The sequence below is a fragment of the Andrena cerasifolii genome, chromosome 11, assembly GCF_050908995.1.
Source record: "Andrena cerasifolii isolate SP2316 chromosome 11, iyAndCera1_principal, whole genome shotgun sequence".
Taxonomy (NCBI): Eukaryota; Metazoa; Arthropoda; class Insecta; order Hymenoptera; family Andrenidae; genus Andrena; species Andrena cerasifolii.
The window spans coordinates 11,035,749-11,061,979 of record NC_135128.1 but is presented as its reverse complement, the minus strand read 5'-3'; the positions used below and the strand labels follow the sequence as shown (position 1 = coordinate 11,061,979).

At 43.1% G+C, this 26,231-nt stretch overlaps 2 protein-coding genes and 1 long non-coding RNA gene across 13 annotated transcripts in view; 2 read left to right on the top strand and 1 right to left on the bottom strand.

Moving 5' to 3' along the window:
• Pdm3 (POU-domain protein pdm3) overlaps positions 1–4,886 on the top strand; it is a 175,452-nt gene extending 170,566 nt beyond the window's left edge. For 4 of the 6 annotated variants that reach the window (XM_076823511.1, XM_076823506.1, XM_076823509.1 and 1 more), the window contains 2 exons: positions 1,288–1,439; positions 1,738–4,886. In XM_076823511.1, the coding sequence (XP_076679626.1) occupies positions 1,288–1,439; positions 1,738–1,862 (277 nt within the window). In that variant the 3' untranslated portion in view covers positions 1,863–4,886. The remainder of the gene's footprint in view (positions 1–1,287; positions 1,440–1,737) is intronic. The other 2 variants (XM_076823512.1, XM_076823508.1) reach the window with 1 other exon arrangement.
• A 218-nt stretch (positions 4,887–5,104) lies between these two features.
• Positions 5,105–21,934, bottom strand: LOC143374940 (UNC93-like protein). 6 transcript variants are annotated; one of them, XM_076823517.1, is made up of 8 exons: positions 21,784–21,934; positions 15,496–15,710; positions 15,055–15,398; positions 13,573–13,859; positions 10,078–10,303; positions 8,365–8,524; positions 8,029–8,296; positions 5,105–6,903 (listed from the first exon to the last, which is right to left on the bottom strand). In XM_076823517.1, the coding sequence occupies exons 3-8, from the start codon at positions 15,318–15,320 to the stop codon at positions 6,632–6,634; spliced, it is 1,479 nt and encodes a 492-aa protein (XP_076679632.1). In that variant the 5' UTR covers positions 15,321–15,398; positions 15,496–15,710; positions 21,784–21,934; the 3' UTR covers positions 5,105–6,631. The 6 variants fall into 6 exon arrangements, with proteins under 6 accessions (XP_076679632.1, XP_076679628.1, XP_076679629.1 ...); XM_076823513.1 differs by having other exon boundaries at positions 15,055–15,710; XM_076823514.1 differs by having other exon boundaries at positions 15,055–15,722; positions 21,784–21,922.
• LOC143374941 (uncharacterized) overlaps positions 16,932–26,231 on the top strand; it is a 25,987-nt gene continuing 16,687 nt past the window's right edge. Inside the window, exons 1-2 of the long non-coding RNA XR_013086767.1 lie at positions 16,932–17,151; positions 19,266–19,728. This is a non-coding gene — a long non-coding RNA (uncharacterized LOC143374941). The remainder of the gene's footprint in view (positions 17,152–19,265; positions 19,729–26,231) is intronic.

The following is a 26,231-nucleotide window of genomic DNA, read 5'->3' as shown; positions in this document are numbered from 1 at the left end:
TGGATTCCCAAGGAAGAAAAATAATTGCAACGAATCACAGCACAGCAGCATCAAAGGGCTGCTTCTTTTGTCAATTCACTAAACTACCCCCGCAGCTTCCTCCTCCCTACCGTCCCCACAGTTAATTAAGTTCCCAATTATCAATTCCCTTCGAACAACACACAGGAACAGACCAAAAAAAAAGCCGTACAACAACATCCCCGTAGAAATGTAATAATAACCACAAGAAACCACCCCTTCAACAAGCCTCCCGTTAATGTTGAACACTTGGAGTAACGCCGACGCCAATCTTCGATCGCGAGAACGGATCGTTCCACCCACCCTTCTTCCATCCTCGCGCGGGTTCAACCCCCGCCGCTCGGACAGACGCAACGGTTCTTCGCGCTCGCCCGGGTTCTCCATTAGCATATTGTTTTCGCGGATTCGACGAAATATCACCGCGCGATGCTAATGGCTCGGCCTGCACTTTTTTCGGCGGGGCTCGACAGTTGGTCATACGGAGTTAAATTAAAAACATAAATCCCACAGCGGCATCTACCAACTCGCCCCCTCGTCGTCGACCCCTCCCCCTGCGCCCGCCCAGACCCCCGCGGTCCTCCAACCCCCACGCCACTCCGGCTCGTTTACCCGCGATCCCCGGCGGAAGTTCTCCTGTTTACGGTCGCGATGTTTTTTCGAAGCGGCGCGCGACGCTTCGATCGCTAATTTCATTTGCGCCCGTCGACGCTCGCGATACACCGCCGCGCTCCTGCGTCGCCGTTCGAGAAAGTTCGCCGAACAAAGACGCGTCGATCGGTCAGGGGAATTAATCGCCTCGTAAACGGTGCTCCCTTTCTGTGTCTCATTTTCCGCGGTACGGTCGAGGGTGAGACGAGTGCAATTGGTCAGCTAGCTCGCCCAGACGAATGCCACGCGACCTCCAACTCTTCTGTTTACGATGCCCCTTCCGGTCTCGCCGCGCTTCCACGCGGAGAAAGTTTGCCCAGCCAACAGACGAGCGGGCGTGTTTCGCGTTAATATTTGATTACAGCGCGATCGACGTATTTGCACGCGGCGTGAGATGGGAACTTCGTTGCCGCGATGAAGTCGTTAGATGCTGTCATTTTTGTCACCTTTCTCCTTCTCTTCTTTCTCTTTTTGTGTCAAAGGAGCGGCGTTTAATACTGTTAAGTGATGAGATTTGGAAAAAGAAAACCCTCTGCTCCACTGTCTAAATTAATTGTAAACTTTTTAAAAACACTATAACTATGGGACGGGTGAGTTTCGGGTGAACCTGAGCGAAAACAGTGTGTCTGATTGCAGGTACAAGAGCGGGGTGAATCATCTGACGGATTTCATCGGCGTGGAGCCGAGCAAGAAGCGAAAACGACGAACTTCGTTCACTCCGCAGGCTCTGGAGCTGCTGAACGCTCACTTCGGTAGAAACACTCACCCTAATGGTAAATTTCTCATCCGTTTAACCACCGTTTTACATTTGCAAAAATATTACACCCCGCGCTCGTAGTTCCCAGCCAGAAATGGATAGATATTTATTTTAAATAAAAATTTGTGTTCGAATAAAGGATAAAAATTTAATTCGTTACTCATCGAGTGAAGATAACCCGGCTTGTCTTTATTCAACGACGGATAAAGATCAAGTATCTTTTATTCGATACGTTATTTAAATAATTTTTTATTCAGATAATGCCGAACTCTGTTCCCAGCTTCGTAGTTCTCAACAATTCTGTTCGCTTTCAGGTAACGACATCACGGCTTTAGCGCACCGTCTCGGATACGACAGAGAGGTGATAAGGATCTGGTTCTGCAACAAGAGGCAAGCTCTGAAGAACACTTCCAGAATGATGACGAAGGGCATCGTATAAAGGCACAGCATTTTCCCACCATCCTTCTTCGACCAGTAAAGAAGCTTTAAGGACTCGAACTTACGCTGCGCGAAAGGACCCCGCGAGATTTCCATTCGCGTAGGATGACGTTCTTTCGTCGATCTCTCCTTGGCTGTAAAAAAAGAGGGGTGGAACCGACGAATTCGACGTCGACGGGATTCACCCCCTGGGGAAGAAAAGCTGAATCTCAGTGTCGCGTTATTGATACACTTCGACTAATCGACGCTCTAAAGATCCAGGCCTCTCGCCGGCTTGAATCTTTAAAAGCAGGCGGTCGATGTAAAGATCATTGTGATTGCAGGCGTATACGAGACCTATCTGTAAATAATTTTAATCTACGAATATGTGATGTACAGGAGCCGAGCTGTCCAGCGTTGATAATCGCGTATCGCCTTCGGAATCGAGGCTTGAAAGCTGTATCGACTGTCGTCAACACTGGCCTCGTTCTTTGCCAGCGATCGATAGAATACCAAACAACGGTAACCGCATCCCGACGGATGGTGCGCGAAGCATTGCCGGCTGACGATAAAACTGAAGTTTAAAATTCTCGCGGGCTTTTGAAGGAACTTATGACGAGATTCAACATTCGAATTGGATTATCCTCGCGGCTGTAATGCGTGCGCGGGGACAACTAATCAAACGAGAATTATCAACTGACGGCCCGGCTCGACTATGTAGGCTAAGTAATTCCGCAAGTAACCGCACAGATAACACTAGTTCGTAAAACAATTGAGAAAGCTTCCAGCTACTGAGAATCGTCCGAGGAGCGATTGGACGAAGCACAAAACGAGGATCGTGTCGAGGAGCGTCGCGGTCCCGAAGGGTGTGACGCTCCTCGAACGAGAATCGATCCGGAACTAAGGAATTAAAGAGGAGGGACAGTGGTCCCGTCTGCACACAGAAAAGAACATAGTTGAAGCAACGAGAACAACAGCAACCAACAGTACCATTTCACAGTCACAATACCACATACAACGATACAATTCAGTTGTCCGCGAAATAGCAACGGAGATATTTTACAGTACCGCCGATATCGTTTATAACGATCGTCCACCTAATTTCTGTTCGAAGCTCGAGGCCGAAAGTCTTCTTGCGAGGCTTCGTTTAAAACTGTTTCAACCATATTGTTCTCTGGGTGTGCTCGCTCTGTAAATTACGCGTGTATTTTAGAGACCGACGAGAAACGAGGGAAAGAAGGCAGGCATAGGGGGCGATGAAAAATCAGAGGTATACAATGAAAAGAAGCTAAATCTATAGGGAGTAAATTAACGCAATAACGTGTTTGAAAGTATATTACGATCGATCGTAACGATCCTTCCTGACGATCCAAAAATTCTATCCGGACCAGGACGATAGGGACGTTAAATGGCGGTTCGAAGTTTCTGCAACACTAGTCCGTAAAATAATCTGCCATATAACGAGGTATACGTATTAAACGTTTTTCGCATCTTTTGTTCCTAAATGTTCGATCCACTTGCCCGCTGGTAATTGAATCATGGCCGAGCTGCGACGCGTTCCGTCTGTCCAAGGGAATGCGCAACCGAATCGTCCATAGAAATTCGATTGCTCTTCCAGCTAGTAGACGAACGAACTCGAAGCTAGCGCCGAGTTTCGCCGACTCAGACGTGTCGGGATCATCTTTTCTGTACTTCGGAGATCGACAGGTTGTTCGGAGCGTGGTGTCCCAAGCACTGGACTACGGTCAGCGCCGATTCCGCAGAGAATTCTCTTAAATCTGCCTCGTAGCCGTCGCTTCCGGAGGAGACCGACTTGTAGAGGCTCGAGGCAGAGATCGCCGATATAAATTCCGCGTAACGAATGCGTGCTGGTGCGCGCATCCCGATGCGACGGCCGCGAGAGGTCGCGCAACGATAATGATACTGGTTCGATTGCAAATTCACCGTTTGCTGGAACATTGGGCGATGTTAGTTCAGCGCGATACTGGTTAAATGGATTGACACCAGATGCTCTCGAGGACGCGGTCGAAGGAGCTGCGAGCGGACGGAACGCGAGGCGACCAGGAACGAGTTTCCACGATTTCCACGGACAAATTCCATGTTCATCACGCATCCAGAGGAATGCTTCGTCGGTGAATAGTACTGGCCCGAAGGGATCTAATCGTCGATAGCGAATAACGGCATTTCTTTGAATGTGTTCCGCTTGAACGAAGCTGCTTCTTTCTTTCACGTATGTAACCGGAGGTTTAAAATAGTCGTTTAAATAGGGCGCGACCGACATTCTCTCGGATTTTTCCTTCTTCTGTAATAAACGATACTCTAGGCGACACCCATCACATAAATGGTACGACAGTTTCTTAAAATATCTCGACACCAGTTAACGATCATGGTCGCAGGCAAAGTTCATCGACTGCTCTTGGCCGCTCCGCTCGTTCTCGGTCGTGTGCGCGCACGACGCCCCCTCCCTCGAGCAGCGCCACGTGACGCGGCGACGCGCGGTGGGGATAGCTGAGCGCTGTGGCGGGGGTAGCTTCTGCGAACGGCCTCGGGCAGCCAAGCGAACCTTGCCCCGACTATAGCGCGTATGATTGTGCATAAAGGAATGTACTCCGATACTACCCTCCCCGTTGTAATGGGCTATTCACTACACGATTATTATTAACCACCAGATCATCCTTACCGAAGCGTAGCTAGGAGTGGCAAGGGTTAGCGTGTACATACATTAAGGAGACACCTAGGGGCTGTAATATTATTAAAACGGGGGAAGCCGATGGTAATTTTAATATCGTATGGCTACGAGGTAGCTGGACGACGGATTACGCGGGCGAGGAAGATTTACATGGCTAACGAAAAAATAAATTTCTAAGGGTAAACGCGTACGCTAAGGTACTTTTAACTCTTTAAGGTAACGATACGGTACGAGCAAAGTGATCTTGTTCCTAACGAAACACACGAAAGGGAGGAGGGCTGCGTGAGACAGAGGGAGGATGCATAGAAACGTTGTTGTATTATACTGGGGCGAAAACGGAGGAATGGTATACGGTTGAGGGGGTTCGGGGGTTGGGGGTTGAGCGGGGAACGGTTCAAAATTCAAAATTTTGATTAAGGGGGGTTGGGTAGGCTGTCCTTTTTGATAGAGCGATAGAGTGAACGGAGAGAGAGCGACCACGTTTGTACAGAGATATTCCGGTTATTAAATTTTGTTATACGAGAGGGGCGGGGAGGAATGGCACGGCGGGGATGACGGGGGCAAAACGATAGAGAGAAGTTTACGAATCATGTGTATTTTCTTCGTGAAATTGATATTCAAATAGGCCATTTACGGAAATATTAACATGAGTATTAAAACAAAAAAAAAAAAAACCAAACGTGAATTGTATTCGTGAGTGTCATATTTCTAAGGAAGATAGATCCACGGGCGAATGTTTTATAGCAGTTTCCGGCCGAACCATTTGCTAGTCCAGGCTGTCCAAAGTAACGAGGTGGGGTTGGGAAAAATAACCACGAGAGACGTGGGAGAGATGTCTCTAGAAAACGAAAACCACGAACGAAACAAAATCGAAGCTAAAAAAAATAATGGAAGACAAGTTGAACCACGTGGCTGAAATTCGAGATCGAACGAGAGGAAACTGCTCCTGAAACATTGCCCAGCGAAACCAAAGTTCCTACTACGTTTTATAAAGTATATAACTGAACTGCTGAAAACTTGAATTGTAAATAACGAGGGTTAAGCTAGCACACGATCACAATACAGTCCGAGCAATCTCGATCGGGATGCAGGGTCAATTGGTTCCACGTCGTTGATCGTTTTCTTTTTCTTCTTCTTCTTCTTCTTTTTTTTTTATGAACACTTTGAATGCACGAAGGATCGATTGTGGGAGGCGGGGCGCGCGAGTGACCATCCAGCGCGATGATCGATGATTTACCAGCGCCTTCGATTGACGGGAGGCAATTGATCGTGGCAGCACAAGAAACGACCGGCGTACGAGAAACGTACCGAGAGTGGGGCGCGCGTTAACGTTATACGTACATAAGTACATGCATCACACACGTACACAGAGACATACACACGTACCAGTCAAAGGCAATTAAGCACATAAGTATACAATTAAATTAAGCAGCCGTAGCTTTTAGCTTGAATGTTAGCACCTAGACGACACGATGTAACATTAAACTACGTATTTAAAAAGGAGAACGGAGATGAAATCTTAGCGGTTAAGCGAACTACCTGTGTAAAATCTAGTAGGTGTCCACAAGAATAAAATAAAAACATATATTGTGGTACAAATCACAAACGATCATACCTTCAGGTCCCGACTGCGATCTCCAAGCTCATTCTCTGTACATATATGATTTTATATGCGTCTAATTTATGTATGATTTCAATGTATAGCGCAATTATATATTATTTACACGATCCCACATCAAGTTCTTCGATTCCGAGAACGGTCATTGAGAAGTCGACTTTATTCTTGGTTCATCTCGCTTCGAGGAAAGTTATCACTAACATCCTGCGGATTGCGTTAAAATTTGAAAAGGATTTACCAATGGGGAACACCTGTATTCAATTTCTGCAAAAAGGATTCGTCATATCTATCTGCACAGCTTTTTGGGACTCCCTGTACTAAAATGAACGCAGAAGCTTGAAAGAAATATTTCCACATTCAAATCACTGTCTTACGTAAACGAGATTTATCGACAACAGCGTCGTCACAAGAGATCATACAGTTGCTTCATCGTAATATTCCTCGAAGAGCATTCAAGAGGATCGACACTCTCGTCCTCGTCGTCTCAAAGCTTCGTAGTATCATTCGCATCGCCGTTCGCGACCAGCTCGAAATCGGGCTTGGGATCTGGCACCCTTCTCTCAGCTTTCCCAGACCATTCGATGAGACCATAGCCAACCATTCCGAGGCAGAGGATCCCCATCAAAACGTACAGCTTTGTGTGCGTGCAGAGGTAAGGGCTGTACGCGTACGTGATCACAGATCCCGTGGACTCCCACAGCCGGAAGTTGGAGAACGCTGCCTCCTCTTTTCCTGGGAATAGTATCCCTGACAGAGCTGAAAGTGCAGACAGTGATAATATTGGTGGATGACAGAATTACTTTGGGGGTGATTTATTACGCGTCGTTAGGGAGGTTTGGAAAGCAGGTAGACGAATCTCCATACGGACGACCAGAGGGCACGCTGGAAGGTAAACACACCTGAGGAGGGGATGATAAGGCCTGGTTTGGTAAAATTAGTCGGTCTGTTGTGGCTAGGTGAAGGAGAAAGGTCGCTTAAATGCATACAAGTTATCGAGACGTCTTATTCGATCACTTTCATCTATTCTGAAGTGTCTCATCAAACGAAATCCAAGTTCTAAGTTCTGTGACGTTTAGTTGCTTGAATTAAGTCATACTGGGTCACTCGGAAGTGGAAGAAACTTTCATTCAGTTAAATTGATGATCTTTATCCATGATCTATAAATTTTAAAAGCTAAAGATAAAGTCAATAATCCTTTTAAGGGATATGTTTGTAAATGCCAATTTGTAATCAGGCACCAAAGGATCTTCCACCCCTTTCTTAAGATGACAAGGATTGTTATTCTATCTGATTAATGGTGGAAATTTTGAAAATGACAATTGGACAGCTGCCGATTACCCATGGCTGATACTATCGATGCTGTTCTGAACAACACATGGAAGAGTTATTCCACCGTCTGTGGTTATTCAAACGCACGTGAATGAACCTTGAAATCAATGTGGAATACAAGTTCCTGCAGTTGGCAGGGTGGAAATCTTCGTCATGTTACTATCTGCTGATCAATACAAGGGTTGTGGTTGGTGATACTGCGGTAGCAAGGGAGTCTCTGTACTGGCAGATAATAAAATATTCAAAATTGCATTCACTTTGCAATTCTAAATTTGACGCCTGCACTGCAAATTAACATCGCATCGTGTTTAGCAAACAATAACAACGAAATTTGCCACGGGCGCTGTTTCCTCGTGCTTACCTTGCCAGTGGTACACTTTGTGGGAAGAGTAGCTTCAATATCCGACAAACTTCGGCTAAATTCTCAAATTTTACATTACCAAGATATTCTGAACAACACAAAGATGCAAAGAAGACACTGCAGACTGCCAACACTCTCCGAAGATGGATTATGATCGATGATTTAAAGCCCTGATGCTGCATAGTACTTACCATTAACTTGCACCAGCCACATAGCGTCGCAGAGGCCCCATAAACCAGACATCACGAAGAACATGGAGTTCTGCTCAGGTGTCGGTTTCCAGCGCAGCAGGAAAATTAAGATACCCATGTGCAGGCAAAAGGCGAATGCCATTAGGGGCTTCCTCCCCGTCAGCTTCATGATGGATCCTGCACCTAACGCTGCTATGGCGTTCGTGACGCCGAAACAGATCATCACGTAACCGATGTTGCTGATTCCCCATGCACAGGACACGAACGACTGAAAGGAATCGATCGGCCTGTGAAGCGAACTACGCCAGACGTAAAAGTGAAGAGAAGCGCGCTTACAGCATTGTAGTCGGCAAACAAGAAGGCTTGCTCTCCGCCAATGAACATTATTATCGGCAGTATGAGCAGCTGGCTCTTCTCCTTCAACAGTTTCAACGTCACAGCCAGCAACTTCAACCCGGTCAGCCCTGTCGCTGAGCCTGATCTACCTTGGTTGTACCTGGAGTGTATTCAGAGCAGATTGAAAAGCCAGCACGTCATATTTCAATTAATTAATTAAGGGTAGGTATGTTGGTTTTATTGCTCGAATTTTATACAGTTAGACGGAACGCATCAAATATTTCATTTGAAGAGAGATTATTTCCAGCATTTCTCCCGACTCAGCATACTTCGAACAATGAAACTTGATCTGCAATTGCATGTCCATCACTGTTGGATATAAATCTGTATCGCGAATGAAAAAAGAATGCTACATGAAATCCGCGTGCAATCGATGTGCCGTTTTGTGCACGACCACTATTTTCCTACGTAAACTCTCCACCTCTTCATTAGTTCGCTATTAAATTAACACGAGCTAATATTAGCCCCCTTCTATTACAGAATTCTTAATAGTTTCATGCATTGCTGACGATACAGAAATTTGCGAGACGGAAAATTAATATCACCAGGTCAGGTCAGAACACGCAATAGCGTGCACTGCGCGCATTTTTCTTAATCACCCGTACATCCAGAGATAAGCCCAGAATTATGTGCATTCGTACAACATTTCTTTCTGCTGTCGTCCACGCGCAATCGCGTATTAATCCAACATGAATTTTCAACTGAGAGAGACGTCTCCCTAAGCGTGCATTTGCTTCGACGAATCTCACCGCTTATCGGTAGCAATTATTTAAACGGACGCAATAGTATATCCCTGTCATGTCCCGATGTGCCATCAATTCTCAATTCGTGATCTATGCACGCTGGCGATTCATGACGCACCATGCGTATCGCCCCAATTGCTATTCAATCGCAGAGCGCACCGACTTCCCCTGACATTCATATAACTCGACTTAGCCGTTTGAACATTCTCTTCTTTTTTTTTTCCACCGATCGGAAAAGCCGACATATTGTATTTACCCAGGCGTTTCGGTACACTGAAATTTCATACGCGACGCCGGCTATCGGTTTCCGATATTTCTCTGATGGGACTGATTTTCATAACGCGAATTTTCAAGGGAATCGTATATCGAATGACGCACGCGTATCCGTTCGCCTCAAACTATTTACCTGTGATCGCAGCGGTACTCCGAATAAAACTTCCACGCGATACTATCTAACGTGTGTTGAAAATGAAATGAATTTTTTTAATGGAAAATTTAAATAGAGGGAATAGCAGACGTAGTCGTGGCTTAGCTTTCAATAAGTTCCAGCCACTAGCTTTTAGTTTTAGTTATTAGATTTAATTTTAGTATTTAGTTTGAGATTAATATTCAATATTCTGCTTAGACTCCTTCACTATACGGAGGTTAGGCCTAATAATAGATCTAGCTGGGCCTCGGCTTTTCACCACCCTGTGTGTTAAATTGGAGAAATAGGGACGAAAATAAAAAATAATAAATATGGTATAATTTCACATCAGATTAATACGAGTTTGCGTAACTTGTGTAAATAGAGGAGTCCAGTTAAGGTTCCGGCTGGCTAGAATTTTGTCCTGCTTTAGAACTTGCACGTATAAGGAAATTGCTGGGCAATCATTCTTATCGCATGGAATAACCAGTACTAGATCGTTACCTCGAAAGTGAATCGACCCCGAACGCGACAATTAAGGAGGCGACTATCATGCAGCACAAATAAATGCCGGAGATCAGATGAATCCTTTCCTCCGGCGGTCGCTCTAATTTCGGGCTTTCAGCGTCGCCGGAAGTCGCCCCGCAGAAGTTGGCACCGCACACTTCCGCCACCACGCTACTGTTCAGTGTTGTGTTCGCTGGCACTGCATCCAGCCCGTAGGATAGAACTGCAAAAGTGAACGGGGAAGGTATCCCGAATTATAGTAAATTATCTTCAGACGGCTTCAGAGAAATGGGAACAGTAATAACAGTTTGTCTTTCATAATTCGTTTAGTGGATCTGATTGAGGAATGGATCTAGAGATCAGACTTCTCAAATTTTACTATTCCACTCGTTCTTTATTTTTAACAGCTGAGGATTTTGGGTAATAAGTAGACGTGTCGTGAAACAAAGGAGTTTTTAAAAAATATATATTTTTTTAATTAATAATTGTATTATTAAACTAAATAAATTATTTTTAAAAATAAGTAATATTATAAAACTAACTCATTAGTTTTATATTAGATGCCTTTAATTTCTAGATTTTCTCTTTTGGTGAAAATAGGGGTGAAATTTTGTGGATCATTGTAATTCTCAAAGGTTAGGATTAGGGGCTAGGAATTTGACGATTTGATTGACTCTACTGGTAGGATCGCCATCGAGGAAGCTGAAGATCAGCAATCCAATTCAATAATCTTCTTTGTACTGGTTCTTTTCACCACACAGATTTTAAATTCTCCGTTTTTCCTTGTGCTTCCCTTCAAGCTTACTTCAATTCTCAGTTGGGAGTAGCTACTTTCGGATCATAGAATCTTGAGCAAAGGATCTATCAACGATTCGAGTAGCTCAATTTGTAGAACTGTTATCGAGCATTCCAATAAGACAATCCCTTTCCTTCTACACCATTTGAAAATATGATTCTCCGCGTGTCTACCCTTTTTTTTTATAATAATTCCAAACTGTAGCTTGGAAATAACCTTAAGATTTTAACTGTGAAAATTAAACGAAGAGAATCCATCGACGGTTTCAGTAGTAAAATTGTTTAAAGTAATTGTTCGGACAGAGTAGGATCTCGATTGAAACGAGCCTAGCAGATGCTTTTCGCGCCGCAACTTCAATTCCCCAACAATAGAAATTACCGATCCGATTTCTATTGTGTTCCCGAGGTAACGATTCGCCAGGAATCGCGGGAACTTCGAAACTTTATAAACCGTAGCTGGTGATTTCGTCCCCCAATCACCGTCTTTACTTTTCTACTTAGCATGACAATGCCCAGTGCCCCGCGATTTCGCGTGCTACTGTATCGAGGAAACGTTAAAAGTTTCCGATCCTCCAGTCCTGGGGATTGACCTGGAAGTCTCATGAATAAACTCGAGGCTCGTCTCGTGAGACCAGACCAGAAGTACACCGATACGGGATCTTTAAAAGAAACTCCTCGCCGTGGGATACGATGTATTCCGGTACCTTTACGCGGTCAATCATTTATTTCTTCCCTTTTTCGGCTATGAAAGATTAGCGGGCTTCGAATGATTCAATACTGCATGGCATTGCGTTTACTCGAACTAGTTTATTGAACGTAGAGAACTATAGAGTATCTAATCTGATAGCTCCACGAGTCAGAGAGATTCTTGTCGTTGGAAATATCGGGAATTTTGGGGACTTGTACAGAATACCTAAATCAGTGATTCCCAGCCTGTGGGTCGCAGTTATTTTTAGTTGACGCTTATTCATTTTAACCCTCGGTTGTCACACTAGGTCAAATTGACACTGCAATTTTTTTAAGCAAAAAAACTTTTTGTCGGAACTCTTATTGCTTCAAATTATTTTTAAGCATGATGACACTTTAAAAGTCGACTTTCTACGATGGTCATATATTCTGCAATGTTCAAACTTTATCTCAGAATTTTTGAGACTTAATTTAACAAATAGTTTTTAAATAACAACTGGTTGAAAACTGACAGGGTCAAATTGACCCAGTGCGACAACGACGCTCGAAAAAGTAGGTGTGACAACCGAGGGTTAATACGGTTACACTGCCATATTCTATTAATAAAGCAACACTGACTTTTCATAAATGAAAGGAAGGAAATATTTAGCTTACCTTACACGAGAGGGGGTGTCGCAGGTTATTTAAATATTATAAAAGAGGGTGGCGTGTCAAAGAAGCTTGGGAAACACTGACCTAAATAATATAGTAATGACAAGTTCCCACCCCCTTCAATTTTACTCTCAAGAAGTATAATAAAAAAATAAAAATAAACAAAAAAACACTAAAATAAATAAATAAATAAATAATAAAACCCAAAGAGCAATATTTGTCCACTTAAACAATTTTCGGAAGCGTTCCTTTCAATTACACAAATTAAACAACGAACTGAATAAAATTTACGCGAGCTAATTTGCACATATCGCTGGAACGGAAGCCCGAGGTAATCCACAGCCAGCGTTGCTTCGCTTTCCTCGGCGTTTCAATCGTCTTTGAATAAATGGTTTTATCGCGCGCGTAGAAATGTCACGAGCTAAGTAGGAATTATGCAATACGAGCGTGGCGTATCGCTTTCGTGGTTTGCAGCCTGGTACGCGCGTTCATTCAGCGACGAAATAAGATCGAGAGCCTCGGTCTCGGTTAATTAATTAATTTTCGCGTTAAAACGTCGCGCTGCAGATTCTTCAATTTCTGAGAAAACGAAGCGCCGACCGGCTACGTTCCCCTCCGTCATTCCTGACGCAATTTAATCATCCCCTGCGATGACAGAACCCGAGCCACGGTTTCGTTTTTAATCTGAAACGAAACTCTCCCGGCATTGTTTCTATCTCTTTGTAAATTGCATCGTAATCAGAGCTTTTATGTAGAAGATGGAGAGTCAGGTTGGCTGTGTCGGGAAGCACGCGCTACGACGACTTTAAAGGCAAACAGGGAATAACAGAGCTGTTTGCACTTGTTTTTCTGTAAAAGAATAGCAGCAGGGCACTGAAGGAAAGTACATTGAATGGACTGCTTTGGAGTCACCGGTGATTCCCCTCCGATTCGAATGAAGTTCCTTCGGTGAAATGTCGTTACGTCCAGCTACAGATGGCACTGCCGAGGAAATTTTATCTCGCCGCGGGAAGCAACGCTCTAGGATTTCGTTTTAATTTCAATTTTCCCGGATACGTGCTCGGGGGATGAAATTACCGCGAGCCACTTACACAGAAGCGTCTCGTATTTACTTTAATTAAAGAAACTCGAACTCAGACACTAAGGGTGAGATCGTTCCCTGAAAATCTCGACTCTGGAAACAGATAGTACTCCTTTGTTTCCGGATATCCTTGAATAGAAGCCGCCTTCGCAAATTGGATATCGCGCGATTTTTTTCTCATCGCTTTGGGGACTTTCAAACATGCAAATGGTGAACTCGGCTGAGCTCGATTTGGGGAGCGCTTCTTTACGAGCGAAGAGCAGCATGAATACACTCACCTGCCGAGGATATGAGATTCCCCCAGACCTGGGCCATCTGGTAGAACATGAAGAAGACCCCGAAAAATCTCGTCACGAGGATATCCGCGGCTACGTCCGAGAGGGTGGAGTATGCTTCCGCTGCAACTGTTAAATAAGTGCACTTGGCGCACCAGAGGGGCCCAGCGCCAATGCCAACCATCAAGCCAGCGGGTATCATCGTGTAGAATTTCGGGTAGAACTGAGCTGCCATAAAAGGCACGTAAGTCAAGATGGACAGGGATATCGTCCATTTACAACCCAGCCAGCTGCAATGGTAAAACGTCAGATAAGATCGCTTTTACTGTTGGCTTCTGGTAGTAGCTTGGTCACGGTGCAACCTGTTCCTATTCATTCATACTGCACGGTGTTCATGACGTTGCAACGTTTCGTGAAATGAAACGAGCGCTATTGCCCATTGTAGTACAAAACACTGTATTCAGCAAAACAGAATAGGTATATTTAAATGTCTGCCGTGGAGTATATAAAGTTTCTCGTTATTAGGCGGTGATAAAAGTAGATCCCTGTTTGTGAGTTTCAGATGTGATTAACTGCAGAGCAGACGTCGATCAAAATTCTGTCAGTTGCCACTCTGCACTTGTAATTAGTATACCAATTATTTCTGTAACGAAGGTTTGCTTCTTTCTCCGCGCGACCACATGGTCGAAGTTTCTCGTGGCAAATTTTTACTTAAATAACTCTTTATTTGATAATATAATTCTTCATTATGTTTTCACTTAGCAGAAAATTTCTTTTGGTCAAAAGTAGTGCTAAGTAGTCTTATTCAAGTACCGTGCACAATGCAATTTAATTTCATATTTTATTTTATGTATCACGATTTTTTTTTTTTAAATTTAGCGATTAAACGTGAAAGGTAAATTGTAGAAAGATAGCAGTAAAGATATAATATAACTTGTCACGATATTTCTGCCAGGTCTCTTGCACACGTATAAACTTTCACCTCTTTTTACGATTGCTCTGCAAAGGTTCGAATTACCCAACAGAAGGGGCGTCTGGGTAGTAACATTCCCAGTTTTGGCGCGCATCGCGGAACGTCTACCGGGAATGGAGCTGGGAGTAGACAGCGTTTTCGAGCCAAGGTGAAAATTTCACGGATAATAAGCTTCAATAATAAAGTTTATTGCCACGGGTATGACCGTAGCTGGTTTCATAAAGAAATGCTGGCATTTAGTTGATCCAGCGTCGTATAATAAAATTCCCCGGCTCCTCCAAGATATTCCCGCCAGTATTTCCGACGGACACGTTCGTCTTTATGGGGAATAACGTCGTTAACTCGAGAAGATTTGTAATGCGCTCCTTTCGCAATGAAGAACAGAGAAGCATACCAAATCTCTTTGATTTTTTGAGAAGCAAGTTGTGCGCAAAATTTTACCAATTTTCAGATTAAATTGAAAAACGATTAAAAGAAAAACTCCACGACACAATATTCAGAGGACTACTTACCTTATGATCAAAGTTGGGAAAAAGATGTTGCTGAATATCAAGCTCCCATAAATCGAAGCCAGTGTAAAGGTACCCAGCGATTGGTCCGCGTTGATGGAGCTCTGCAGATTGGTGGCGCCCATGAACGCCGTGAAATTCACCATGAACGCCACACCGATCACCAGAACGTTCCTCGTGATCCTCCATCGTTCAGACGACTTGAAACCGGTCGCCTCTGTTCGCACTTTGACGAATTGTCCCGTTTTGTCCATTTTCTCCACCGTCATGATCTATCCGACTTCGCGAGTCTTCGCACGAATTAAACTGGCAACGGCGGTCGACCCTCTGGTATTCACGAGGCACTCCTGCGTATTGACTGACACCGTCGACACGTGGAAACACAGGTCTTTAGAGGAGGCTCCGCGCGGAGAGGAAAATGACGAAACTTATCTGCCCCTCGACTGAAATATTTCCGCGATACCACTTCGTACAGGAAACTTCCCCTGGCAAATGGCCCTTCAGCAGTTACTCCAGCAGCCTTTGAAGAACGACAAGTTAACGATCCGTCGACGGTCCTTGGAAAGTTGGGAACAAGTATCGGGACGACTCGTGAGGCGAAGCTGGTTTCATAATTGGTGATTTAGACGGAACTGGTGTCCATTCTTGCGTTGAGTATCCTGCAGTGCATGCTTAAGGTAGTGTTGGCAGAGCTTACTCGTTTTAAGAGATAATATTTTCTTTTTAACTTTGTAACTTTATTAGATATCACAGGCTATACAAATTATGCTGAAGATCAGTGGCGCACTCAGAGAGGCCCAAGGGGTCCAGGCACCCCCAAAGAAGGGGTTTTGTAAAAAGAAAAGAAAACTGGATTTCATTCTTTAAATGAATTTTTATAATCACCCAATGAATTTTATTGACTCTGCATTAATAATATTTTCACCCGTTCAAATCGGCTGCCCCAAGATTAAATACTGAGTGTGCCACAGCTGAAGATACTAATCTTTTCTTAGTCGAAGTACTTAAGATCCATCGCAGATTAAAGAAACAATATTCATCTTCCGAATCCCCTGTCCCCAAAACGCGAGCCTCTAGAAAGTCTATCACCACCTGTTTCGAATCGTGTCGCATACTTTTGAATACATGATTCACATTTGATTCATATACACCTGTTGCTTAGACTCGACACCTCAAATTCCTAATTACTCCAGCTGCCCGTTAAAATCGCCCGCGCCTGCGCGTCCCCGAATTTTCATGAAACTGTCAAGCAGCGTGGAAGAGGGCTGTGGGCACTGATAACGATCATGACTCGTAATTAGCTGTTCAGCGTGATCGGGGATGATCCGATAACGCGGTGCCAGTGAATTCGCGTTTGACGTCGCAGTGATTTATACGCGTCAAGGCGATTCAATCGTCGCCAATGCTTTGACCGAGGTAAATTTTAACGACCAATAATTCTCTTAGCGTCCCATTATGCACCAATAATGACACGGTGCCGCGCGGCACGGCGGGTTTAACCTGCGGATAACTGGTCTATTTGCGTTTCATCGATGGGGACTAACGTGGTCGAGCCTCGTTCGCCGAAGGAAGGTCAGTACACTCGAGGACTTCCGCTGGGAATGACGAGCTAACGAATTCATCATTGGTGAATGGCCGCGTGTTGCGTGTTGCCTACCAACGAGTGCAATCTAGCACATGGCAGTCTGGTTTGACAGTGTCTTTCACTGTGTTTTGCGAGTGTTTTGATTAGTGGGTTCTGGGATATTAAACAACTCGTGTGAAACTGTGTACAGTGCACGGATCTATCGTCGAAAATTAATATTAGCCTGTTTGACAATGTTTGTGGGAATGATCGTGAAAGTTTGCGTGGATCCAATTTGTGGGCGTAATTGGTTCGATTAAGTACTGCCTTTTCTTTGGTGATTGATGAAGGGAGCCGCGAAAGGAATGTTAAAAGTACATCCTGCTGGTGTACATTGAAAAATGCAAGATGCCCGGTAGAAGAGAAACGAGGATTCTTGCAAGAAGTGCGAAACGTGTAAAACAACCGCCAGCCGGAGAGAAGTTACGTTAACTTGGTGGAGAATAATGTATGTGTCTGGTCTCCGCAGGCACTTTGTAAGTAATTTTTAATGTGCACAGTGTCTATTGGGTTTTTAACTTCGTTGCCCCATTTCCCGCGGTTGCTTCCAATGAATTAACTTGAAATTAATTGCTCACGGAAATAACTCGAGCAAGGAGTAATTTTTACAATTACTATTGAGTGCAGTTTCTAAATTATTTTGCGCCACCTTGGGAGTTACAGTGTTTTTAGCGTTTGCTAAAATTATAGAGGACCGTGTTCCTGTGCGTTTGGAATTTAATATTCATTGATTGCAAAGCTACTGTAGAAGACATCGAATTCTGTTATTCCTCAACGCGGAAACTTCAAGATAAATATCACAGAAAGGAATGTACGCGTTACGGTATTACGACATCGAAGCTCTTGAATATGTATGCTTATATCGATACCTGAGCGTTTCTAATACTACGCGTGATTTGACTGCCGATTTCAAGGCAAACCAACGCAAAAACAGTCTGAAATTTATTAGATGTTGTGCAACACAATCTGTCTTCCTCTACAGTCACTAAATATTCAGATTAATACAAATTCAAGCCAGCAGTGTAACTAATTCTACGTCGCGCGGCGCGTCTGACCAAAGTTGTCCCATTCTACTTGCACTTGATTCCCAAGTGAAATAAATACAGCACCCAAAAGTAATCAGCTAATTCTACAATACAACTAAGTAAACTGAAAGCTCTCCGTTCCATCTAATAACTAACCGACTACCATAAAATACGAATAACAAAATTGAATAAATATAAATCAGAAGTGAATGAAAACGTGTAGTTTTCTCAGGACAAATCACTGCTCATTCTCAATTAAACCTCTACCAATAGCTTCCCAACTGTGAAACTAAAACATCGAGGCATTAAAGTACAGAGTAATGTCTGAATTATATAATTACAGAATGGAAGGAAGCAAATATGGAGAACGCAAGGGACCTTCGCGGAGCAGTTTCTCGTTAAGAGGAAACGAATGTTTGGCGTTAGATAATATCGATCCGCGTCGGGTCTGAGCATATATCATCGGATCGACAGCGTCCGATTGTTATCGCGGAGCGCGATTGTTCCAGCACGCGCGAATAAGTCGTCCTTGAGGGTTGGTATCCTTGCTCCTTTCACGGAGGTCCGGTCGAACCCGATACATTTTCAATTCCGCTAGCACACGCCCCGCGATAAGCAAAAAAGAAACACCGCCCGACTGGCACTCGATCGCGCAATTAAGGTGTCGTAACCGGTTACCGCGAATCGTATGCGTAAGCCAGGCGTTCGCCAGACAGCGCTAATAGCGTTTAAACGCGCCGGGAAAAGATGATGATCTTCGATTCACGTGCTTCCACTTTATCCGTGGAACTCGTTTCACTTGACAATTCCTCGAGTTCGCTGTATGTATTTGCAGGTGCGTGCTTTAACGTTGCCCCGTGATGCAACTGTTTCTTAATCGCACTTGGCAGTAAAAAAGAGGATTCGCCTCGTAAAGGGGGTTTCGAAAGTGGCGTTGATTCAGGTGTAGTTTGTTTCTACAAATGTGGAAGGATTATTAAAAGTGCTGACCTCATCGGAAAAGATTGCCACTGCAGAGTGTCAGAACTGTTTTATACTGGTTTGTTAAATAAATTAGTACCCATGTGGTGTAAGTTCAGAGTCTCCGAGAACGAGTGCTGCAATTATAGAGGCTGAGAAGCTGATCAATTAATGCAAGGAATGAGTGAACGCTTCTGCTCTAATAACTTATTGAAAGCCAGAGGTGCTTAACCTTGTAACTATGTCGTTTACTCCAGAAACGCCTTCTGCGTGTTTAAGAATTTATAGAAGCGAAGTAACTTGTTCAGCCTACACCAAACGCTACCTCGGAGTTGGGCATTAACTAACTAAAAGTAATTTAAATAACGGGTCGAATAAAAGTAACTTTAGATTATTCGACAAATAAAGTTATTTCTTTTAACTCCGGTTAACATTATTCGACGCATGACGTATTGATCCCTTTGCCTAATGTGCAACCAGTTTTAAATATAAGAAACAAGCTCCCGAAGCTCGGTAATCTTCCACGGATGAGTCAGAAGCGCCGTTGGAAAATCACCATTGACAGGAGCTCGTCTAATTACCTTTGTCTAACTATCAACATCTAGAGGTCTGTTTCAGATATGGAGGCGGGCAAAATGGGCATCTGATTGCGCGCGACGATGGACAGGTCGATTCTACTCACGAGGGCAGAGACGCGCGGTGCGAGGAGCAGGAGGAATTAACATAACCTGATATGTATCCCGGGGAAAACAGAGGAGCTATTCGCCGTTTATTGGAAACTTTGTCCATGATTCGATTACAACCTGCGTTCTGGAGGAGGAACCCTCCCGGAGGTACACACCAGAGTTTCGTAAATTACCGTCTGTGATGCAATTTCCATGCTACGTTTTCACGCATTTGCATAGCTATTGTGCTTGTTTCAGCGTGGATGGTACAGTTTCGAGGATAGGGTGACGATATGGACAGAATGTTATGAGAGACACGAAGGAACTCGAAGTTTTAGTCATTTCCTCTGGGACAGTGGTATATTCTATCTTTGCTTGGTACTTGCAACGAAAAATTAACTTCGTGCGTTTCTATTGCATGTAAGAGGTAAATAAATTGTGATTGATTTTGTGGAGGGTCTAAGTGGTTGACTGAAACTACTTGCTCTTCTACATTGTAGGATACGAACTTTTATTGAAGCTTTATTTCAGTCGGCGTAATTAGTAAGAGCTATGCAATCTTCGTTTAACAAATTTTTCGGTTTTTGAGATTTTTATTTAACTTTTGAGGTGTTGACATATGCTTATATCTTGTATTAAAAGTTTTGGGATCACTGTTTTAAATTTTGCTCTATTGGGAATGTCTAAGCATTCATTATTTGTGCGATCTTCTTTCTCAGAATAGTTTACAGCCCAAAGATATAATATTTCATATTTTCCAATGAGGTATAGAAATATTCTAGTTCACGATAGATTGCATAATTTTCACTGTGTAAATTCGCACGAACTCGAGTCAGATATCCTTAAAAGTCACTTTGCTTCGAGCCCAATAATATTCCTACCCACACACGGCTCTACCTCGTAACATTTTCAAACTAATTTAAACAGGTTTTCCAGAAACATGTTTTATCCACAATTGCAACTGCGTCAAATTTATGTTTTAATTCAAAACCGCACAGTTCTCGAATTTCGTATATTTTAATCACTAGCAAATGAAGATTTACGTACCGGGAATGTCCTGAATTCCTCAAAACTTAATCATTCCCAGTTTCGGATTCCCAGCGACCAATTCTTGCGATCAGCGTAATTTATCGCAACCACCTTCCAACAAAATTTCTCATTTCTCCTCGTTACTTCCTCAACGACTATCGACCACTTTCAAACGCGAAGTCAACGAATCGTTCAGTTAATTGCCTTCGCTTCGACCTGCTTCACACCCGTTAATTATCCGGGGAGCTTCCCCAGCAACAATAATTGCTGGAGCAGCTCGTCCTCGAGCGGCCGCTGCGTGATATTCTGCAATTTACGAGGGGCAATTTTTGTCCGCGCGCTCCCAGCGGCGCGGGTAGATCGATCGGAAAATTACAAACAAATACCGAAACGTCGGCCCAGGGACAGTACTCCGTCCGGATGAAATTTCCTCGGTAGAATATTTCCCGAGCGGCGAATTCATCTCACTCTGAACGATGCCAGTTTTTCAATAATTTCCCCGTGGAGAATAGAACCAGCGTCATAGCGGGATCGCGGCGAGGAACGAGCCTGGACGTTCGCGAGAACGTTGCTCGATCGAAACATGTATCAGTTTCCAAGTGTGAGGCAGGCTCGAAGACAGTTGACACCGATTCTGCCTTCTAATCAGCACGCAATCGTGGAGTAACGAGGAAACTCTAACGACAAGTGTTGTAAAGGAACGTTGAGGACTCGCGATCGAAGGATAATTGAGGTAATAACAGATAATAGTTTGGCTTCGTGTGGGCACGGTCTCATACATACGTGACTTGGTGGTAGATGTAAAGGCAAACAGCAAAGTGATTGTCCCACGCATTAGCACGATATTAAATGTTTTATCGGAAGAATGCACGTGACAGGTAGATGTGGACGTTCAGGTAGTTCGAAGTACTCTGCTAAATTCTCAAACTCCGCTTCAATTTCAACATTCCACTCGGAATAATCAGAGAATATTGGAATTTATAGTTGGAAATTCATTTGGTGGATTTGATGGAATATTAATCGATATTCTTTTATTTAATCTCTCTAGATGTCACACACTTGGTTGGTTCCAATAAATAATCCTGCACTTTGAGACAAATTACACCCTGTATCACGAAGCCCTAGAAAACAGTAGATGCGAGTTACTGCGATGTAGTAATTGTTTAAAATCCCTGAGGCCATTTTTCTCGCTGATAACTGGTAGTCGTGATATCTTCACATATTTCCTATAATTCCTGAGCTACCATATATCCAAAATACCAACCCTCGCCCACAGAAGTGTCACGTGAAAAGGCCCCAATCGGAGCTCAAGTAATTTTAAGCAAGAACACTCGATCTTCGTCTCGTTTCGCTGCAAAGAATCTCTAAAAACGCTGACACGCGAACACGTGGTCTCTGTTCGAAAATCTCCGCCCCATCTCGTTCTCACCTCCGTTTGATGAGGGCATCCGAGATGCTAGACTTTCACGCTGCAGCCCGAATACGAGGTTCCATCCTTTTCCTCCCTGTGGCCGATCGACGGGATCGTTTGTACGAGCGCGACGAATGAAATAACACTGAATCGAACACGAAATCCCGCGGTCAAACCGTCGTATTCTGCCCCACCAGCATCTTTTCTCTCGTTCGAGCGGGCGACTGCACGATGTATCGGATGCAGGCATTTGAGTAGGGATTTCGATGCTTATCGAGCCGAAGAACGGCTATCCGGTATTCCAGGACATGTTCGATTGTTACACCTCGATATTGACCCCAGGGTGCGCGATTTCAGCTGCCCTTTTCACGGAGCACAACGGAAGCTGCTCTTAAGAGGATTGCGTGCAGTCGAGGATTGGGATCGAGGTACTTTATGTTATCCTTTGTAAAGCGACATCAATCGCAACGAGCTGTTTCCACCGAACGAGTAGCTACTGCATTGTGGGTGAAAGCGTGGAGAAAGCCTGTGAATCTTGTTAATATTTGGAAAAATAATTGCGAATTGGGGTTTACTGTTAGAAGTAGAATTATGGGAGCAACTGAATTTGTTGGATTTGTCCTTTTTGGTGCTTCTCTTGGGACCTTCTCACGGGAAATAATTCTACGGCTCATGATTGGTATTTTGGATTATGTTTTTGTTAAAGGAATATATTTTAAAATACCAGTGGCGATCTGCAGAAGAGTCTTCTGTGAAACGGTCCTCATTCTTGGGGATGTAATTAGAGAACAGTTGGTAGTAATTATCTTAAGGAGGGAACCTTGTGTAAAACGCATAAAAAAGCGACAAGTTTGGAATTTTTTTTCAAAGAGCCAATGCAACGAATATTTTTCAAAACTTTTGTGATATGTTTGTGTACGTGTTGAGAAATGAAATTAATTTTTGTTTTGAGATTAATTGCAGCTGTTTATGGAGTAATTAGCAGATTCCACGGTGGTCTCGTCGCCGGAGTTGCAAATCGGTCTAGCTTCTGGCGTCCGTTGCACTCAACTGCAACGAAAAAGCCAGGCAGTTTCTTGCTGCGTATGAAATTACGCTGTGGATGTAGCTTTGGCAGAAGAAAACAGTGCAGAATTGAGTAAATAATGAGCTCTTAAGCGGTGGTACCCAAGAAATTGCGAATTTCAAAAGCATTTTTCACTCTGTTTATGGAAAAAAGTTGGCAAAAATAAATTATATGTGTGCACAAGCGCAGCTTAAGTGGTTGCATAGTTTTTCAGCTATCGTCTACACCGTGTTTTGTCAATGTGAGGAAAGTGTTTCCGAGAAAAACGCGTTCAATGTTTTCTCTCTTGCCGCGCACAAAAATAGTCCGTAAAGGCCTTCGGGGTTTGAATTTCGGCCGGACGTTTTATGAACGCGTTTTCCACATGACATACTATAAATTAAGCCCCCCAAAAAATTCGATTTATTGGAAAAATTACACAAGGTCCCCTTCTTAAATCATGTTTCGAGTTTTCAGTCAGCTTCGGAGCCATCGGAGACAGATTTTTAAGCGTAGGACGAAGTATTTGAGTTAGAGGAATTTGATAGTACAACTGCTTCGTGCAATGTGCTTCGCTGGCTCTCGACTTCGTTTTATCTATCGTTGCAATTGCAAATACATAAAAGTGTTCTGGAAAAAAAACGGGCACAGTTGTAAAATAGAAGGACAGTGATAGGGAGCGTCGTAATAGCGATAAAATGCTATCACTGTCACGACTGTTCATTTTCAATGACTGAAGCCGCAGGCATTGGTCGCGCGTGTTTCCAATTTATTCATTTATATGCCGCGAGAATAACTGTTTATTTCACGATTGCGTGTCCAGCACAGATCCGTGATTGAAATTCATTCCCCGCGATAATTGTGAATATCTCTGTAACGAAACGATTAATACAAAACAATAAAGCGCCTTTTATAATTTATATCAACCACAGAATGATCGTGCAGCATTGGTGAAAAATTTACACAAACAAAACTGGTTCGTGCCTTTCGTTAAGCTTATTACATCGTTCAGATTAAAGCACCATCATGGTTGTTTGAACAACCATGGTGGAGCTAGTTATTATAAATTAACGATGACATTGGGCAATTACAGTAATCAGATACCTCGGTCTCTCTATTTCCGTTCACAAACGCAGACAGCTGTGGTTTCCATATGTACCCAGTTGTGACGTAAGCCTCTCATTACAGAGATTTTAATCGGCTGCTGAGAGTAGCAAGGTTTATTGCTCAATCGATTGTCAGTGTTTTTAAACGATTTTTCTTGTACAAACAGCGTTCGTCATCTGGCGGACACATGGTTTGCCGGTCCTCGTTCATAAACTTTAGACTTTTGTCAAAAACTCAATTGTAAGCCCACGTAGTCAGGGCCCGATCTAGGGGGCGCAAGCAGGGCAACTGTCTAGAGCAGCAAATTGGGGGGTGGCAAAATTGGTAGGCAGAGAAAATTAAAGTCAATAAAAAAGTAAAACTTTTTAAAAAAGCGGTTGAAAAGTAGGCAATACATTTTTTAATTTAGTATCAAACTTATAAATTGTTTTTAAATCACCCATACAATTACTAAATTTATTATAAAACAAAACGCTTTCTTATTCAACAAATACGTTAAAAAAAATCACTCGCTGTGAAAAATGACATTATTTATTATAATTAAATATAAAAGCCAGCACAAATCATTTTTGTCTAGAGCAGCGGATGACGTAGATCGGGCGCTGCACGGAGGGTGGCTATTAGCGCATCCAGTTGGAAGAATTTCAAGGGATTAGGATAACAACCATATGCACGTTTCATTGCCCCAGCGTGATCACTACGTTAAGGCCCAAATTTCGCGTCACGTGTACCTATGTTTATAACCGGATCCCGACAAGCGGAAGGGACTTGATTGTTCTCGCTCTGATTCAACCCTCGCCAACTCCCTTGATGACTATTCAAACTTTTAAGACACCACTTTTAAGTCGCGTTCCAGGAACGGAAAACTCTTCGTTTTCTTGCAAGCGATCACCACAGCGTCAAACCAACACCGCTCTAGAACTTGATTACCAGTTCGCAAATGTACGTTTTAAGTATAAGTTGCATGTCCTTTCATATTGTGGAAATGTACAGTTTACGCGTCGAATTAATTGACCAAAGTGAGCTCTTGTGATTCCAACCTGTGGCATCGTGAGACCAGTCGTTGATTAGACACGATTAGATCTTACACGCCGCAACATCGGCGGTTTCTCATCCTATTAATTATCACGTAGAACTGCGCGTTATTGTAATTCTCATAAAGAACGAAGGTAGAATAATTACATCTTCCAACTTAACAATATATGTCCCGACATGTACACGCATTATTTGCAGGACTCACAAGCACTCTGCAAGACAAATTTAAAGATCCATGATAATTTAGAGACTCTAATTCACGAATGTCAAGTGATCCACATTCAAATACTCCATTAATCCAAGATTAAAGCAGCTACTAATCCAAATTTACATATCACGTGTAAGTCAAAGACGAACATCCTTGAACCGTAATTTATTTCCAATTTGCATTCAAGATTATCAATAACAGACCCCTCTCGTTAATTAGACCAGACTCTTCTGTACTAATTAATTAAGATTACGTTTTATTGATTCTCCAAGCGTATGGAAAGCAAGCTGTAGAACGTTCTTTTGGCAATTTTAACCAGGCTCATTAATCGTAGGTGTTAATTACGGTAGCTTTTTTCCTTTACCCTGAAAAGAATGCCGCTGCTGCATTAATAATTCCATTGAACGATTCCCACGTAATCTACCCTCGGCTCTGGCGAATCATTGCTCGCTCTCGAATGTTCTCTCCAAAAGACGTGAGTATACACTGAAACGGAACGAAGTACCCGAAATAACCTCTGGCTTAACAAACATTCATATAATTCGTCGGACAGCTGCGCATTACAGCAGTAATAAAGCTGTGCAAACTGTCTGTATTAATGAAACTACTAAAATGTATAAAAATGCCCAGTGGCAGGTTTTCAGCTCTCACGTCGAGAAAATGAAACTTTATCCAACTTGCCCTCGTTCGAAACACAGTGTAACATTCAGAAGAGAATCTCCACTGTTTGCCTTTCTATTTTGCAATTAACTGAATTGCATTTTAAATGTGAAGACAATTACTCTTGTAAGGAATTCTGACGTTCATAGAAAGAGAAGGAAAAATTATGTCTAATAGGAATAGAAAACAGTATGATATACTGCTATATTATTACTAAGAATATTATACTATATTATTACTATAAAAAATTATATTTATTCCTTCTTATTCCTTCTAGTTCAACAAGCATCTACCACTCCAATTTATCTTACAACGATACTAACAATAAGCAGGCTGCTCCTCGAGGCAAACGTTCTCGTAAATTCTAATTAACTCTCCAGGCAGTCGTGCTTTATTAATTATTTGCGCTGT